An 18,912-nucleotide genomic window follows, 5' to 3' on the forward strand; every position below is an offset into this window, starting at 1 on the left:
ACCTAACCCAAGTGAATAAATTAATAAAATTTGACGTCTTATCTCGGAAATAATGATGGACTACAAATCCTAAAATATTGCAATATTAACATAAACATGATCGCAACAAAAATTAATACAGTATCAATATGTAATATTGATTACATTGATAATTCATTAAAAAAAACTAACTATATATTTGCTCAAATGAATTTAGCATGAGAAATAATTTACATATGGATGTGTTTTAAAATTCGGATACTAATTAAGTTAGCATCATTGGTTTAACCGCATATATTTAAAACACTATACATGATTCTATTTTTGTATTACACCATTTTTTTTAATTAAATGCATTTTCAATGGACCGAATAGTAATCACTGATATACATTTAATTCGTTGATTTTTTATTATGTCGTCACTTTCCGGTAATAAAACGTCTGATGACGCAACTCACTCGCTTTTCTAGCCACGCCTCTCTTTGTTACTGTGGAAACCGGTGAGATTGAGGGGGCCGTACTGTAGTTGCAAGTGAAGCGTTAAAACCTACTGCTTTAGCTGCCAAAGGTTAGCCAAGCCCGCTAGCCCAAACTGATCGCTTCGCTGTCCGCGGTATCGAAGACAATTCGCGACGAACAACCGCTGTGTTTATGGAATAACATCCCTCAGGTATAGTTTCTGCATCGTTATTCATTTCCAAAAGTCAGATTACTTGAGTTACCGTTTTACGACAGGTTAGCGTTTCTAGCCAACAAGTCAAATCGTTTACTGCAGCCGGACTTATAAAAATTATTTTTGCTCTACCTGACAACTGCCAGTGTTATATGAAGAGTAAATCGGAGCATGTCGTAACATCAACAGGTAGAGACAGCCTACTAAAAACATGTCCCGACTGGCTCAACAATTTCCACTAATACCATTCATTCCAAGGTGGGGAAACATTAATTTAGGAGGTACATATTGTTCTTTTCACGTTCATGTATGATGCAACATTCTTTCAAAAAAGGCTGCATCCATTTGGATGCTGACAAAGCCAAGTTGATTTATGATGATTGCTCATCATATTAGTCGCCTATGGTGTTTTGCCAGAGATCATCATCAAAGTCTGGTGAGTCAGACGTGGCGTCATCATTTTTGGCATAAAGTCAAATTCCTGTAAAGTTTTCTCAAGGAATTTGCATCAAAAGTTGAATAAGCAGCAAAAGTGATGACGGTAGAGCAATATTAAAATCCACACCAGATAAAGTGAGGCTTAATCTTTAGTTCCAAATCCATTCAATTTATTATTATGTCACAAAATTATATTAAGATTCATTATTCCATAGTCTTCTGAATTGTTGACACTACTGATGACAAATGTTGCTTCATCAGAAGATCTTCGCATCATCAAATTGCTTGTCACCCCAATGTTCAAAGCTCCTCAGGGGGGGGGGGGGGACATACTGGCGTGGTTATCTTGGGATAAACTATATTATGATGCCGCCGTTGCATGAATTTCTTTCATTCTTCTGTTTATTAACTGTATCATTGAGCAGTCACACATGAGAGAAGTGGTGATCGAAACATGATATACTGTAACGTGGAGACTCCAGATCAGCTCGGGTTCTTTACGAATGCTACTCTATTTTCTCACTTTATTGGCCTGAAGGTTGATTGATAGTCCAGATAAATATGATTTGCAATTTTGCCTTAAACAGATCACGTGTCAGTGCGTTTGCAAAAAAAACGTTCTGCATGTGGAGGATGAGTTCAAATCAATACAGGTAGTCTATGCAATCTTGTTTTTGCCCTGTTTCTCTGCAGGTCACCGTATTTATCGAGGAACCCGCATGCATTTTGACCCCGAGCAGCCTTTGCTTCTGCCTGGACACGCTCTGCTGACAAATCTTGCACAATCCAAAAAGCTTCCACTACCCCATGCTGCCGCTGTTACTGCAGTTAGTGTAACTCCAAACCTTTACCCAGCACACTCCTTTCAGGTTTTTTATCATACTGAGGAACATTGCCGCTTCCCTGCTGAGCTACGTTATCAAACCTTCAGAAAACGGGATGGACAGGATGAGATTTTCATCATCAGCCATTTGTAGGTAAGTGGTGGAGGTAATGCAAAGAAGCAAAATATTTATTTTTTTAAATATATAATATATAATACAAATTTAATATATATATATTATATATATTTAAATTTTAATTTAATATATATATATATATAATATAAATTTGTTTTATTTTTAATTAGATTTTTTTTATATCTACATATATTGAGGGATATTTCAGCTAATGACCTCTCTCGTTTCTAGAATTACAACCGCAATTTAACTCGACAAAGAAGCACGTAGCAAAGCAGCAATGGGAGAACTGTCACCCTCCGAGCTCGACAAGAAGAGGAGGCCGACGGAAGACGGCAACGAAAGTGAGCCGGAGGATGCAGAGGAAGCATCGGGGCGAGGCATGCAGCAGATCCCCCTCCATCGCTGGGTCATGCACGGAGCTGTGATGTTCGGTCGAGAATTCTGCTACGCTATGGAAACTGCCTTGGTCACACCTGTTTTGCTTCAGATAGGTAAGAAAACATTTCTGCAGTGACAAAGATCATCTATAGTCCCGCACTTGCTAAGCTAATTGAATGAGTTTTCTGGCAGTTTTATTGCTAACAACAATAAACTAGTTTAATGATTTCAGTTTTGATGGTTGATGGATGAGGTGTGGGATATTCACTCACGGAAAATAAACACTTATAATAATTGACGGAATCATAATGAGATGTTCCTAATATTTTGGTGATCTGGTGCACTCTTGAGAGAGAGTCCAAAATATGAAATTATGTCAATCAAAACTGCATTTGCAGGGCATAAGGTTGGGCCAGCCAGCAAATAGCGAAAATCTGCATATAAATTTAGATGCATTAAAATGCATTTCGCGGGAAATCAATATTTCTTCCCTAAAATGATGACCGCCGAGGATACAGTTATAAATTATAAAAGCAAAACATTAAATAATGTTAAATATTATCATACCGTGTTAATGTTTTATTTATTGTTAGCGTTCATAATTATATTGATATTTGTATTTTGAGAGGCCTGGAAATTCTTAAGCCAATATTTGTCTTGAAGGTGGTCACACTTCTCAGAAGTGGGAAATATTTAGAGCTGTGCTGCCTTGACCAGAGTTTCCTGTTTTTTTAAATTTGTCTTTAGCATTTGTGTCAAAAAACACTTTCTGCATTTAGCCTTCACAAATGAAGGCGCTCTCTAATAAATCAGTGAAAAAATAAAATAAAATAAAAAAGAACAAGTCAGTGCGAGAGTTTCCTTATGTTGCCGTTTTCGACTGTTAGAAAATTAGAACTCTCATTATAAGGTTGTTAAGTAAACACTCTAACGGCCCTTATTGTATTTACTTAGTAAAAGTCATAAAACAGCAAGGCCTCGCTTTTCCATTTCACCAAGCGTAAACCTTTTATTGCACGAGCTGCTTTTAGCAATGCCCATCTTCAAAATCCCTGTGACGGGAACGGGGCAAACTGTTTTGGGAAGCGGGTCGGGATTGCAGCATAGTGTCACGTAACCCGCGTGCCAGGCCGCCAATAGCTCTCAGCAATGTCAATGGTGACGGAACAAAGGCATGTTTTCCTGGTATGTCAAGAATGTCCAGCGCAGCACATTTCAGCTTCACCGTCTTTCTCCGCGTTTGCAATATTGAGAGAAAGATTAGGTTTACGAGCCTATTCAGGGCGTTCCGGAGGTATTTGCATTTTCTAAGCGTCCCGCTTTGCTGTGCTGTTTCCCAATCTGTTGAAAATGCAAATGCGGTTCGTTTTGTTGTGTTTTTCTTTCTTTCTACGAGTTGTGTTGTTTGCCTTCAAGCCGGTTTGGTTATACAATTTCCCAGTGCTTAAAATGCATTTGCAAACAGACAAACAGATCAGAAATATCTTTTTTCACAACTTAGCGTCGGCGATGTCACAATGGCTTCGTTTGAGAGTAATAGCACCTCTGCTGGTTGCAGTCAAGTACTGCATTTTTTTAATCGCCTTCTGATATACGGTTTAAAACAATCCAACAGCAAGAAATTTGCTTTCCGATATGTTTTCCGACAATATGTATTTTGGCGAGATGAAATTTGAACTTTTTCTAACCAATAAAAAAATTTGAATTAACTCTCAGAAAAGCGGAACATATATTTTGTCACATTTAATCTTAATCCTCACCTATTAAAAAAAAAAAAAATTATAATCTAATTTTCCTAAACTGCTGAATGTATACTAACTACTCCCCCCCACCCCTCCCTTTGCATGCTTTGCAACTGTAGCCGCAATTGTGTTGACTTAAGAGGGTATTGAAAACCTCAGCAGAGGAAGGCGGCGTGGGTAACATGTTCTTCCCGTGAGAACCGGCCAGCTGACTGGCTCGGAATCCAATGGAGACGAAAACAAAGCTCTACTTCTCTACAAGGGATGGAAAAATCTCAGCCGTTGTTATGAAGGCAGACCAACATGAATGCGTGTACTTCAAACTAACCAAATGTGTGCAGGTCACAAGTTCACGTGGAAGTCTTATTGTGGTTGGTAACTTGTGCGCTTTAATAATAATAGTCATCGGTTCGCGCAAGCTAACTCGAAACGAAGAGACACAAAGTGTCCCCCGTTCAAATCCGAGTCAATGCATGACAAAAATATGAATGCTGTCATTTAAGAGCATTCGTTCCAAAACGGCAGCACAAAGCTGCCTCATAAAGAACCAATTCATGGCAGTGATTCATTTTACAAACGATCACAACTCTCGACTGTGTTGGAGACGAAAGTTAGAAGGTTCTTTTGTCAAAGTGAACCGTTGCGTGTCCTGTGACCTCTCCTTGAGTCGAAAATTTCTTTTGAATGAATCGATTCTATTGTGTGTGTGTGTGAATACAACGTGTTTGTGTGTCCTAGGTTTGCCTGAGCAATATTACAGTCTCACTTGGTTCCTCAGTCCTGTCCTCGGTCTCATCCTCACACCTGTGATGGGCTCGGCCAGCGACCGCTGTACGCTGCGATGGGGCCGGAGGAGGCCATTCATACTGGCGTTGTGTGTCGGCGTGCTGCTCGGCATGGCGTTGTTCCTAAACGGATCGTTAATTGGTGAGGTCAAGAGGTGATTGCTAAAAAGAATGAGAGTTCACCAAACGATATTGCGGTTTTTAGGCCTTTCCATCGGAGAAAGCCCAAGTAGCCAACCCATGGGCATCGTCCTCACCATTTTGGGAGTGGTGGTGCTGGACTTTTGCGCCGATGCGTGCGACGGACCCATCAGAGCTTATCTCCTCGATGTTGCCGACACGGAGGAGCAAGATATGGCGCTAAATATCCACGCCTTCTCAGCAGGTAACCATTCCCACGTGTATGTGGGAACATCTTTCCGAAGGACCCATCTCTCAGCTTGGATTATTTTAATAATCGATTATTTTGTCGATTAATTAGTCAGATTTTTTTAAAGAGCATGAATATTCAAAAACAAGGAAAATACAGAAAACATATATAATAATAATGATGATATAATAATAAAAATAAATAATAATAAAAATTGGATCATATTTACTGTTGAGAAACTGAAATTTCAATCATTTAGACAATTTTAAATAAATAAAAAAGTATCAAAAATATTGATTATTTTACTAATGTGTGTGTCTCTCCAGGTCTTGGCGGTGCTTTGGGCTACATGCTAGGCGGTCTCGACTGGACCGGCACAGCTCTGGGCCAAGCCTTCAAGTCCCAGCAACAAGTGCTTTTCCTTTTCGCTGCCATCATCTTCATCGTCTCCGTCATCCTGCACATGTTCAGTATCCCGGAGAAGCAGTTTGTGCCAACTCAGTATCTCAACAACGCGGCGAGAAGAGATTCCACCAGTCAGTCGTCTTTCCGACTTGTTAGTCACACGCCGCTGCTTCTTGAAGCTATCGTAGAAGAGGACCCGCCTTGCCGAGAGAACCAGAAATCGGAACACGAGGCTAAGGAAATGGACTTTCTGGTCATGGAGCGAATGCGGAGTAAAAGCGACTCAGTCTTAGCCATGCCAGACACCAAAATCAAGCTGGATCCTGACCTTGACCTCCAACTTTTCCTACCAGAGGTACAGCAGGCTTTACCTGAAATCCAGGTAGGGCTGGAAGACTGCTTCAAGCCTTCAAACCAGACTATTGGGTCATTGAGTCCCGGGGAACCGCCCAAATTTACAGATGGAGTTGTGGAATCTGGAGATTCTGCCTTATCTGAAGTTAATGGCCTGTTGAATGGTCCTCATGAAGTTAGTCCTGCCTGTGAAGGCCCACATATGAAACCAAAGGTAAAGTACAGCTCTTCGATTAGATGTTTTGTTTCCAAAGAGCTGTAAGACTTTTATTTCTTTTTTGTGAAGCAGACCAAGCAAGCTAACGGGGTCTCCGCCATCAACGCTGGCTTGTCCCCCAGCGAGAACTGCAAAAACCACACCTCCAACAAAGCCGGTACTCGACTCCTCAGCGCCACCGCTTCTCCACGGCCGCACAAACATACCTTCTACCGACAAGTAAAACGCATTCCTGAATGTCTCCTGTGAAGTTTGTGAGTGCCAAAGCAAAAAAAAAGCTTGTGGTTCCAAATTAGTTGTCCCTGTTTCTTCAGCCTTCCTTCACATTCTCCTATTACGGACGAGTGAGATGCCAGCGTCACCGACTCCGACGGGCAACCACTTCAAGCCCCGCGCCCATCGCCACGTCCCGCAGCCTGAATGATCTGAGTGATCTGCAGCTGCATGCCTACAGGCGGGAGTTTCAGTTATCTGAAAGCAGTTTGTCTTCAAAAGGCTCCAGCAGCGATGACGGACCCAGCAGGGGCACCACCGTACGACTGCTCTGGTTGTCCATGCTGAAGGTGAAGGACCATTGCAGGAATTATTTATTTATTTTAAATAACGACGTCACGGTCTCTTCTGGTTTTTATACTGTGCAGATGCCAAAGCCGCTGTGGAGGTTGTGTGTCTGTCATCTGGTCACATGGTTTTCCTACATAGCTCAAGCCATCTTCTACACAGATTTCATGGGACAAGTCATCTTCAATGGTGACCCCAAGGTACAGACGCACACCTTCCTTTGTTGTTGTCGAAAACTAATCTAATATAGTGATGTCACTATATTTTCCTAATCCATTATTCAATGGATTAATCTATTAATTAATAACTTTTTAAATTTGTATTTTAAATGTATGCAAAATGTAATTTTATTTTAAAAAAATTAAATAAAACTGTATTTAAAATGGTCAATATTTTTATTTAAAATGTATTTTAAATACAATTTTATTTTGCATAAATAAAAAAAGATACTTTAAAATGAGATTGCTTGTTAAAAAAAAAATACACAAGCGCACTAATTCAACATAATGCGTTTGGGAATATGGCATTCAAATCATCCTTCTATTTGAAACACTTGTAAAGATTTTGCTAATATTGTTTTTCTAGGCACCGGCCAATTCCACAGAGTTTCAGAATTATAACAGCGGGGTCCAGATGGGGTGTTGGGGGCTGGTGGTCAATGCGGCAACTGCAGCTCTCTGCTCAGGTACAAAGACTCAATTTCTCCAAAATGGACTCCAGTAATGCTCCAATAATAACCCTTCTCTCCCACGTGGGTTCTATTTCCAAACCAGCCGTCCTTCAGAAGTACCTGGATAACTTTGACCTGAGCATCAAGGTCATCTACATGTTGGGCACTTTGTGTTTTGCAGCAGGTAAAGGATGCGTGACAAAACCAACAGCGGTATGTCATGTTTACAATTTTGCCTTTCTCCCCTTTTAGGAACCGCCGTGATGGCTCTCTTTCCTAATGTGTACGTTGCCATGGTGATGATCAGCAGCATGGGCATCATCTCCATGAGCATGTCCTACTGTCCTTATGCCTTACTTGGACAGTATCATGAAATTAAAGAGGTACAGATTTGTCAAAATTGAATTTCTTGGCATTAATAGTGCATGAAAAAAATAATTTGTATTTTTTTTTTCTTTCTCTCTCAGTTCATCCACCACAGTCCGGCCAACACAAGAAGAGGTTTTGGCATTGATTGCGCAATCTTATCATGCCAAGTGAGTCAGCAACCCATATTTCATCTTGGATGGAAAATGGACGGATGTCTCATTTTTTTGTATCTTCCCAGGTTTACATCAGCCAGATTCTGGTGGCATCGGCGCTGGGAGCAGTCGTCGAAGCCGTCGGCAGCGTGCGAGTCGTTCCCATGGTGGCCTCCGGCAGCTCCTTCCTCGCCTTCCTGGCCGCCAGTTTCCTCGTTATTTACCCCGACGAGGAACCCGAGGGCTCGGACGAGGATTCCAGAGACCGGGAATTGGCCCGTTTGTCGGCTGAGCTTGACCACATTGAAGAAGATGGTGATGAGAAGCTGACCGAGAGAGAAGGTCGGAAGACTACCATCGCCTGAGCCGAAACAAAACACAAGAGGAAGAAATGAGGCAGAGATGGAAACGTATTAGGAAAAAAAAGCGTTATGGTGGAGGTCAGATTTGCACATATAGGTCTCCTTTGTGTTCTGTCCCATTGCTACCTCAACTCAAACAAGGTAAAGTGGACTAGACGGACTGAATGCGTGTGACGAAAAACATTTCTAGCACTTTGTGTCTCATCCCTCGATTAATAATGCTGCAGTAATACCTTCCAAGTACTTCAATAATGATCGCAATGCTGTTTAATTGTCACCTCTCCTGCATTTCAGCTCAGGAGGAAAATTGTGTTCCTGTCTTGTTTTTCCAAACAGCTAACCTTTAGATTTCACTCAGCAGCAGGTTTGACTCTTGATCTTAATTCACTGCGATCACATTGATTTACATTTACATAACCAGTTTCTGTTTTTGGGATGGGAGTGTCATGCTCTCTCATTCTGTGACCCCAAGTGGCATTGTGAAATGATACTTTATGCCAGTTTTGCTCAACTACAAATACTTTTTGCTCATTGTTCATTTCCCAGCTCACATCTTCAAGTACCTACTTGGAAGTCAACTAGGGTGAGTGACTTTTAGTTCATGAGGGCCTTTTTTTGAACCTCCCATTGTGATTTTTAATTATATTTTTGGATTAATATAAGCTAACTTTGGGCAGCGTAATATGCAATTTTTTTTCAGGAGTTGTAATTCAACTATGCAGGCTGTTACTGTTAAGTGCCTCTTAGTGCAGAAGGGTCAATGTAGGCAAAGCAATGAGTTTTCGAGTCATGATTTGGGTTATGCAACGTTTAACTCAGCAAGCCTCAGGACATGATTAATATTTAAAAAAGAAAATTCCTTGTTGTGAACTACCAAAGGACTTTTGTTTATCTTACCGATACGGATGCTACGTTGAAGCCTGAAGCAGGGTGTGTTTATTTTTTCTGTGAGTGAAAGTAGTTTGGATTTTATGTACATGTCAAGAACTTTTAAGATTCTGTCCCGTTTTGAGTTGAAAGGTAATCACCACCGTTTGGGGTGGTTTTGTTTTTTTTGCTGATGTACAGATTTTTATATCAAAGATTTAAACTGTTTTCAAAAACAAATACTTTGAAGAAAAGAAGGCTAAATACACCAACAATTGTCATTTGTCATTTTTTACAGCACCTCCCATCTGCACACATTTTGAGCACTTAGAAAAGCCCGCCTCCTAGTGGGCAATTAGGGAACAGCGTGAACTTTTTTTACATCGTTTATTCACCTGAGTTGTGTCCAAATGCGGATCGAAAAGATTTTAATCAGGTAAATGACTTGATATCTTGTCAAAAGCGTGTGAATTTTTTTAGGCTGAAATAAAGTTTGTTGAACTTCCATCACTAATAGGCATGCGAACTGCTACTAACTGCATGATTGGCCACACAGACAAGGCGGCAGAAGATTTCTTATTTTCTTTTACTGTCAGTCGTCAGTCACTCTACCATCTTGAGAGCTTGCTGCACGCACTGGTCTTCATGTTTGATGAAGAGGTAAGTGATGTACTTTTTTATTTGCTATGTCAAAATTGGGTTATAATGCGTCTTATTTGTGACCTCACCTGTCAAATATGCACCTAAAACTATTAATATTCTAATTTAAACACTTTCTGATATGTAGTCATGTGAAAAACAATTTGCACGATTATTTAAAAGCAGGATTAGGAAAGGCAATCTGGTTGTACACTCAATAATTATTAATTTCTTACAATATGATATGATGATAGAACTTTATTCATCCCACAGCGGGGAAATTTACTTGTCACAGCAACGTACAAGAGTGCAAGAATACAAGTGCCAAATTTAAAAAAGGATAAATAACATGTATATATATCTAAAATATATTGCACGTTGAATAGTGACAGTACTCAATATATGCCGATTAATATATTCGACAAGTATATGATGTACATATTGTTTAACTTAATCTAAAATGGTTGAAAATAATGATTGTTTACTTTGCCTTTTGAATATTTTATAAATACTCCAGTTTATTATTATTATTATTAACGTATATAATGTGGAGAACAAAATGTTTTGTGCTTGGTATTTATTGAGCTTGACCACATGCTGCTTTTATTGTCATGATGCGTACTCCATGTTCAAAAAATCAGTTTAAAGTACGGGTCTAGTGTACTTTTTTTACGACCAGTATGCATTTTTGTGCAAAAAAATAATAATTTATGGTCAGTGTTTGTCTCTACAGTATAAATCATTCCAGATGCGATCTACTGACATTGTGCAGCGGCCGGAAATCCAACTAGAACATTTAATTTCTGAACAAGACATAGCGTTCCGAGAGAACACAAGATGTACAGCGGGCAATTAAATTAAATTAAATGCTATTTCCATTTAAAAAAATGTGTTGACTTTATTACTACATATTATATATATTCAGGAAGAACAATTAAATTATCTTGATTTGATGGTAAGGGTCTTAAGCGGCATAGAAAATGGACATATGACTGTTTCTTAGAAAGGGTGCTATTTAGGGAAGACATAAGTTCGTAATAAAAAAAAAAGTACCATCGCATGCCAACGACGTAAACGGATTATTAAACAAAAAGCACATTACGTAAGTGCAGCTGCTGCGTGCGATTCAATTAACACAGTCATGCGCTTCTATTAAGAGACAAAGAAGGCTTATTATTATAATGAGGAGAAGTTTAATGTGCGTTCAAGTATTTTTCATCTCTGGTTAAAACAATCATTTGTGTCGAACCCTTTCCACTCTTGTAGCTCATTGGTTCTTCAGGATCTGAACCCGAGTCAGCAATGTCGGACCATCTTCCCTCTCCTCTTCTGGAGGCCTGCGTAGTTGTGGGAGCGTCCAGTGAGAAGCTCCAGGAGGTCTGCCAGGTACTTTGCACATCTCCTCCACAATTGGTTGGACCGATTATTCTTATGACAACTTTGCTCCAAGGCGGTGAAGTGTCACGGAAGTCTGGAGCATGTCATCTTGGAGCCGGAGGTCCTGCATGTCCTGGCACCTCCTTTTGTCAGCAGGCCGCGAGCTGAGAGTGAAACGGTGAGGTCACATGGGCGGAAGCATCGCTCCTTGCTGAGGAAGAGGAGGAAGAGATCTTCATCCATTGCAACAGTTGCCCAAGGTGTGAAGTTGTCCTTGAAAAAACATTTTAAAAAATTAGCAAATTTAATTTCTCATAATTATTGCTGTAGCCCGTCACAACTGTGCAGGTGAAGAAGATGCAACTAGGAGAAAAGCCAGCGATGATGTCATCGTCCCAAAAGACATTGACCTCACAGCTTTGCCTCAACTCTGCTTCCCTGGTATTCAACATTATGAGAAAAGACACAAAGCTTCGATACTATAATATAATTTTATCTCCCCAGGCGGGCTGCAAGTGACCAACGTAAAGTTAGAAGAACAGTTCCACTTCCTGGTTTTCACCGATGTCTTTGGCAACAAGTCACATGGCGTCGTCATGCAGTGTTCTCGTCCCGTCCAGGTTGGAAATATTAAACGGCAATCTGACACATGTGAGATAAAGTCAAGTTGCATTCTTGTTTCTGTTTTTTTTGTATTAGTTGACATCTTCCTGCAAGAACGGAGCTGACTCTAAGATGTTCTTCACCTACGCTTTCTGTGTGATATCCAAGTATCCATATTTCACCGCCCTCAAAGACTGTCTATCATGGTGAGTGGGAATGATTCGTAATCGTAAAGGAGAGTTAAATTTTCAAATCCAGTCACTCAAATGCATGATGGTAACAAATCTAATCTAAAAATCCAAGTAAAACCAACTGAAACAAATTTAATTTAATTTAATTTAATTTAATTTAATTTAATTTAAATAAATAAATACATAAATACATAAATAAATAAATAAATAAATAAATAAATAAATAAATAAATAAATTCCTTTTGTTTCCCCTCTCAGTCTTCTAATGGAACTCAGCGTTTGTCATTTTCCGGACATTGAGGAGAAGGTGAAGGAGTTTGCGGCCAAATTGGCATTGGTGCCCGTCCCTCCTCCTGGACAACTTCATTTGGTACCTGTGACAGTCATGATAAAACAAAAATATCTCACATTGCTTCATTTGATTGTAACTGAATGCTATGTCCCCTTCAAGATGTTTACGTTGCATCCCCTGATGATCGAATTACCATCCAGAGAAGATAATGATTGCCCAGCTGTGGATTTAGAGCTTCATCTGCCTTTGGTCTGCTTCCGCCCGCATCCTCTCCTGCAGGTAGACCTTCTCAACACTATCCCGGCTGGAGGCACGCTGAACTTCAAATCTCGCCTTCTCTTCTCCGTGCAGATTTTATCTTGCCTCCTCCAGGAGCAAAGGGTCGTCCTCTTTTCCGCCAGTTGGGCCCGGCTGACGCTGGTGGCAGAAAGCTTGCTGCTCTTTCTACAGGTGATTATTTTTTTTAAATGGTGATTTATAAATACAATTGAAGTTCATCTATGTTTTTTTTTTTTGCAGCCTCTATCATGGCAGCATCCATACGTTCCCGTCCTGGCCAGGGGCATGCTGGACTTCCTCATGGCACCGACGGCTTTCCTCATGGGTTGCCACCTTTGCCATTTTGAAGAAGTTGCTGCGGTGAGTGCTAACTAGCACAATATGATCAATGAAACTGAATGCAAATTTTGATTCATTCAAAATGCTGTGTTATTTCTGTCCATACAGGAAACTGATGATCTGATCCTCATCAACATTGATAATGGAACTGTGTCCACTTCTTGTTCGGAGATTCTTGACCTACCAGATATTCCGGCCTTCGCAGCGGACCGCTTCACGCAGAGGTAAGTAAACAACATACGGAGGAATACTACAATATTTTAAAAACATATTTCAATTGATAACCAGCATTTTTTTTGCATAGGTGTCAAACTCTACAAATCCACTTCGATTTGGACCAATGTAAGCGTGCGAGCTGCACTGATATCGAAGATCAACGTGCAATGAGAAGGGAGTGGCAGCGCAATCTCAATCGTGACATCCAGAGAATCACCACTGAGCTCATTGTCAACATATTCAGGTGCTCCAAAGTCCAAGGACCATCTTGTAATGATTCCATAAATCGCTTTCCAGTACGCCATTTGAATACATTAGCTAAGACAACATTAGAATTAACATTAGCATGAATATTGGCATTAACTTAACATTAGCTAAGCCTTCACAATGTAATAGCAACCAACATGTGAGTTATTTACTGTTATTTCAACCTTTACTAATTTTAATTAATTTCCACGCAGGCATGTTAGCAGCCACTTGAACTACGAACATCGAGTATTTAACAGTGAAGAGTTCCTGAAAAGCCGAGAACCAGGGGAACAACTTTTCTATAAAAATGTAAAACTTCCCCTTTATTTGGAATGGTTTATTCCTGCTTGGACATATTCTTATGTTGACATCTGGATGCGGCTTTGTTGCAGGTTTTGGAGACGAACATCTTCCATTCTTTCCTCAGGGACCGTCTCAACAGGAAGATGGACAATTTTGCACGCATGGAACTCAGCACTCGATCAGAGATGCAAAAGTCAGCTTTTAAGTCCTGCGTCTTATTGAGTATATTTTGAGTGAAATATTTTTGGCTCTTACAAAAAGTCTGTCTGTTTCCACTAGGAGGAAGGCATCAGTGGAAAGTCCACGGAGGCCCACCATGCAGGAGCTTCAAGCCCGAAGAAAGAGCTCCATCCTTGAGAACAAGCCGATTACTCGACAAGGAATCAGCCTTCCCAACTTGGGTGATCAAGACCAAATCATGAACTTACCCCGAAATTCCCTAGTGCCCAGAATGATCTTGTGTGAACCCGGTAAGACCCGAAAGGAACATTTCAATCAAAACATGTGGTTGATCTCAAAATGTATCTTTTATTCTAGCACCAAGGATGCCTTCTAAGCCTGTGAAGATATTCAAACTCCCAGAATTCCCAGATTGTCTGTCCTTCCACGCTGTCCAAAGTTATTACGCTGAGCTGATCCAGCTTCTTGGCAAAGCCATCGACTCGGTCCAAAATGACAACTCCACTCTACTCGCCAGGTATTTTTTATCAAACTAATCCACTCGGCCACAGTGCAAGTAGACAGCCGACTTTAATTTTAATAATTTATTTTGGATCAATTCTGCATCTTTTTGTGTCAAGTGGCTGGATTTTAACATGAACTAAAATTTCATTCCTAAGATACTACTACCTGCGCGCCTTCACCAATCTACTGTGTTCGCGTCGGCTCAACGCTCTGGGCGACTTCCAAACACTCTCCAAGACGGACACATCCATCTTCCCCATGCAAGTGGTCACATGGCTGGTGGAGTCCCTCATACAGGAAGAACAGCAGCAAGCCAACCGATGGCCTGATCTCAAACGACTCATCCTCAAGGTGAGCATCTTCACACCAAGTCCGAGATGATGACATCACTGCTCCCAATCTATCGCCAGGTGAAGACGCAAAACGAGAACCAGTCCGTGCAGGCTGACGACGATATCAAGAAGTTCGAGCTGCCCCAGAAACATCTGGATCGAGAGGAATTTGTGCGATGCGTCCAAGAGGGCGGGATCGTTAAAGATGTGGCGACCATACATCGCTTATTCGACGCTCTCACTGGCGGTGAGTTATGAAGGACAATTATTTTTAAACATTCATGTAAGATAACATTAACCCATTTTTTATGGTTTGCTGGTATCTATTTATAATAATAATACTCCGATTGTTTCACTCACTTAAGTTTCTGTGCGGACACACAACTACCATATCGAATGTTAATTCATTAAATTTGCCACACATTTGGATTTGAAGGCCACCAACTACAAAAATCCTGCAGCTTGATTTCATTAAGACTTTCTTGGACACAAGTTATTTACAGTCCTCATGGTACAAATTGTTGTCATGGTGGATTTAAAACGACTGATTCATAATTTGTTCCACATTCGGCATGAAGTACAATATATAGTAAATTGTACTGCTTACAGATACAACGCTGGAATTTACAGTATGCACATCCTATTGAATTACTCATTCTCAACTTGGAGTCTGAAGTAGGACACATTGGTCACATTATAATTACATCATAATATTTCTATCATGTTCTATTAATAGAATAGAACAACAAGGGAAGTTTTGACTTGCAAGGACATTTTTTCAGTTAGAGAATATGAAATTGGTTTGGATCAAAGGTGTGGAAAAGTCCGCCAAGGGCCAAACTTTATGTTTAGTTTATGTAACAGTTTAAATAAATGCTTTTTTGAACAAGCCACATGATCATTTGTGGCTTAAAGTGGTTTTGAGGCATTTTTACACTTCTTTGAGCTTTTTAGATTTGCATGGTGGGTCAGGACCATTGGCGGAGCTAGCATTTTTTTTCCCTGGGGGGGCCAGGATATCTAAGTAGGTCAGGAAAATAAAAATTACAACCCCCCCTCAAAAAACCTTGATAAAGATTCATTACGTCTTCCTTTAAGGTGGATGGATGGAAATATGGATAGAAATTTACAGAAAAAAAAGTTATTTCAGAGAGGCGCTATATTTTTTTTGTGCAAACACTTACTTGTACATACACTGTATGTTTAGGTGAGTCCGAGCTAGTGGACCCTCAACTCTTCAAAAGCTTCTACACCTTCTGGAAGGAGACTGAAGCCGAAGCTCAGGACGTCAATTTCCCCACCGAGGTCATCGACCATCTGGACCACAGCGAGTGCATCTACAAGTTGTCGTCCTGCGTCAAGACCTCTCACGGCGTGGGCAAAATTGCCATGACCCAGAAACGTCTCTTCTTGCTCCCAGAGGGTCAGCCGGGCTTCCTGGAAATCACAATGTTCCGAGACATACAGGTACCTGCGTCAGTGAAAAACCTACCAAATTATATGTTCTACCAGGATCCGCCTAAGCGACTCGTCTTTGCAGGAGGTGAAGGTAGCTTTGGCCCCTTTTCTCCTGGTGCGCATTCCATCTCTGCGTATTCGGACTTCCGGTAGGCTGGAGACGTTTGAAGCCAACCTGAAGACGGAAACTGAACTCTGGAACCTTGTGGTCAAAGAGATGTGGGCCGGCCGCAAAATGGCCGACCAACATAAGGTAAGGACAACGAGTATTTCATGCGTAGGAGCACCAGTGAGAGAGATGATGTCGTTTTTAGGATCCTCAGTACGTGACTCAGGCTTTGACCAATGTCCTGCTGATGGATGCCGTGGTGGGCTGTCTGCAGAGTCAAAAGTCAATCTGTGCTGCGTCAAAATTGGCCTATTTTGACAAGGTCAGACATGAAGGTGAGGTCTTCCTCCTTTACTTGACACTAATGCTAAAGCTAATGTTAACAGTTCTCATGAATGTGCAAGCATGCTATTTTTTATATATTTTTTTAAATGTATTTTAGTAAGTACTAATTTAATTCATTCACTGTCAACCCAGTTAAAATGGATATTTGGGGGACGGGTGGATCAAAAGATTAAAACTACATTGGCATGATTCTTTGATATCTTTTCAAATCTGAAACATTGTTCTAATATTGTCTTGTTGTTAGCTTCATTAAATTATTCTCATTTATTTCTGAACAGTGCCCATGATGGTTCCTAAAACTACCTCCGAGACATTAAAACACAAAATTAACCCTTCCTTGGACCTCCCAGAACCACAGACTGTCCATGTGCTGCTTTACACTCCAGGTACCTATTTGTAGACTCTGAGATAATTCCCATGTATGGATTCATAGTATTATACATTCCTTCAATGGATGTAATTCTTTTCAAACCGTGAGAGCAGATCTTATCTTTGTACAGGTCAGCTGACATGCGATGACTCAAAGAATGAGATGAATCCCAAGCTGTGGGTGGCCCTCAGCGGAGGCCGAGTGGTTGTGTTCGATGCTGCGAGCTGGTCCATGCTGCAGGACTCCATCCATGTTGGCGAGTCACAACTGGTGATCATGCTGTTTTATATTTCAAAATAAAAGTCTGATGTTGCCACCGATGTACTGAATTAAAGCCTTGGCTGTCCTCCAACAGAACTGCATGCTGGGATTGGTCCACGATCAGGTGTGGATCGGCTCCCAGGACTCGGTCATCTACATCATAGACACCCACACCCTGTCTTGCAACAAACAGCTGACCGAGCACAGGCACGAAGTGACTGGCTTCACGCTGGACGCAGGAGAACAACGCAGAAGGTGCAGATGCTTTCTCAATTTTGATTTTCAATACTTTGTGAGGATTTAACGCTTCATGCTCTTTCTCCACAGTTCTGAGATGTACTCATGCAGCTGTGATGGGACAATACTGCAGTGGGATTCATCTAACCTTAAGGTGAAGCGACAGTTCCACATCAACTGCAAGCGTCTCTCCTCCATCCAGATCCACGGCGATACCCTGTGGTGCTGTAAGTGCGTCTTTTATAATGGCGGATGTCGATGAGTCTTGCTAATTATTTTGTTGATATTTACAGGTTGCGGTGACAGCATTGTGGAGTTAAAAAATAGCGGGATGCCACAAAGAAGACTGCTGCTGCCTGAGCATCTTCGAGGACCAACAAATACAATCAGCAGCTTTATTGTCATCCCGGAGGTGAGTCCTCCTCGTGCCTTACCTTAGGTCAGCTAAAATCGGACTTACAATTTTTTTTTTTGTGTGTCTGATCTAGAGAGGTGAGCTCTGGACAGGCTTGGCGAACTCGGGTGAGCTCTATGTGTGGCATGCTGATGGCCAGAAAGCTGCTTTCAAGAAGATCTCCCTGACGGGTTCCTCAGGGGTCACCTGCATGATCCGGGTCAAGGACCAGGTGAGTTGTGTTTGGTTATCGCGTTTATTGAAATAAAGAGGAAAAATGATGGATGACATTCTTTGCTGCAGATCTGGGTGGGCTCCTGTGGGGACAGCAGTGTGGGAGGTCATTGCGATGGTCATCTGAGAGGTCAGCTGGTGGTGGTTCACCCGGAGAGTCTGACGGTGGCAAAGGAGCTGCAGGCCCATTCGGACAGCATCCAGACGCTCTGCTCGGCCGAGGACCGCTATGTCCTGAGCGGATCTGCGCGGCGTGATGGCAAAATAGCCATCTGGAAAGTAGAGTAGGACAGTATTCCAGTAGGACAGTATTTTGATTGAAAAAAAAAATTCAAATGTGTTTGAATAAGAATGCCTTGCCGAAAATCTAATTGTGATGAAGTGATTTTTTTTTTTTATTGCTTTTTGGAATTTTAACTTTTTTTGCTTGCAATTTTCAAATATTTTCAAGATATTTCCTGGTCGAAGCACGGGTGAATAATTAACAGAATTTTGAAACTGTTAGTTTACTTTTATCTGCATGCTTGGTTTTTGTAAGTTCTATTTGATAAACTATTAAAACAATTCATACAAACAGATGAAGTCTACCTACAGCCATACATTCTCCACAGATGGCTTACTATTCTGCTTGAGTCTTTGTATGTTGGTGTAAAACCCTTTATAGAAGAAAAATCTCGGCTAAACAAAACAAAAATAACTAAATTGTAGTTTTGGTT

General features: G+C 40.9%; 2 protein-coding genes across 4 annotated transcripts; both read left to right on the top strand.

The window, feature by feature from the left end:
• Positions 1–458: 458 nt before the first annotated feature.
• LOC148391905 (polyamine-transporter SLC45A4-like) lies at positions 459–9,559 on the top strand. 2 transcript variants are annotated; one of them, XM_088387136.1, is made up of 14 exons: positions 459–649; positions 1,784–2,067; positions 2,281–2,543; positions 4,911–5,099; positions 5,163–5,342; positions 5,654–6,300; positions 6,376–6,522; positions 6,600–6,866; positions 6,945–7,064; positions 7,450–7,549; positions 7,638–7,718; positions 7,787–7,917; positions 8,002–8,070; positions 8,142–9,559. In XM_088387136.1, the coding sequence occupies exons 3-14, from the start codon at positions 2,330–2,332 to the stop codon at positions 8,418–8,420; spliced, it is 2,424 nt and encodes an 807-aa protein (XP_088243262.1). In that variant the 5' UTR covers positions 459–649; positions 1,784–2,067; positions 2,281–2,329; the 3' UTR covers positions 8,421–9,559. The 2 variants fall into 2 exon arrangements, with proteins under 2 accessions (XP_088243262.1, XP_088243263.1); XM_088387137.1 differs by having other exon boundaries at positions 6,618–6,866.
• Positions 9,560–9,601: 42 nt separating this feature from the next.
• On the top strand, positions 9,602–18,750 carry LOC148391906 (DENN domain-containing protein 3-like). Of its 2 annotated transcripts, none has more exons than XM_088387134.1 (29): positions 9,602–9,720; positions 9,841–9,944; positions 11,190–11,309; positions 11,374–11,560; positions 11,631–11,741; positions 11,805–11,920; positions 12,000–12,109; positions 12,353–12,464; positions 12,546–12,665; positions 12,738–12,836; positions 12,906–13,025; positions 13,113–13,228; positions 13,309–13,464; positions 13,682–13,778; positions 13,862–13,965; positions 14,052–14,242; positions 14,310–14,469; positions 14,612–14,807; positions 14,867–15,035; positions 15,996–16,255; positions 16,329–16,499; positions 16,561–16,690; positions 16,979–17,086; positions 17,201–17,340; positions 17,426–17,586; positions 17,659–17,795; positions 17,862–17,980; positions 18,057–18,194; positions 18,266–18,750. In XM_088387134.1, the coding sequence occupies exons 2-29, from the start codon at positions 9,930–9,932 to the stop codon at positions 18,482–18,484; spliced, it is 3,882 nt and encodes a 1,293-aa protein (XP_088243260.1). In that variant the 5' UTR covers positions 9,602–9,720; positions 9,841–9,929; the 3' UTR covers positions 18,485–18,750. The 2 variants fall into 2 exon arrangements, with proteins under 2 accessions (XP_088243260.1, XP_088243259.1); XM_088387133.1 differs by having other exon boundaries at positions 9,651–9,720; positions 9,802–9,944.
• The last annotated feature ends 162 nt before the right edge of the window (positions 18,751–18,912 follow it).

This window comes from Syngnathus floridae, chromosome 10 (genome assembly GCF_059516105.1).
Source record: "Syngnathus floridae isolate MCC-2025c chromosome 10, RoL_Sflo_1.0, whole genome shotgun sequence".
NCBI lineage: Eukaryota > Metazoa > Chordata > Actinopteri > Syngnathiformes > Syngnathidae > Syngnathus > Syngnathus floridae.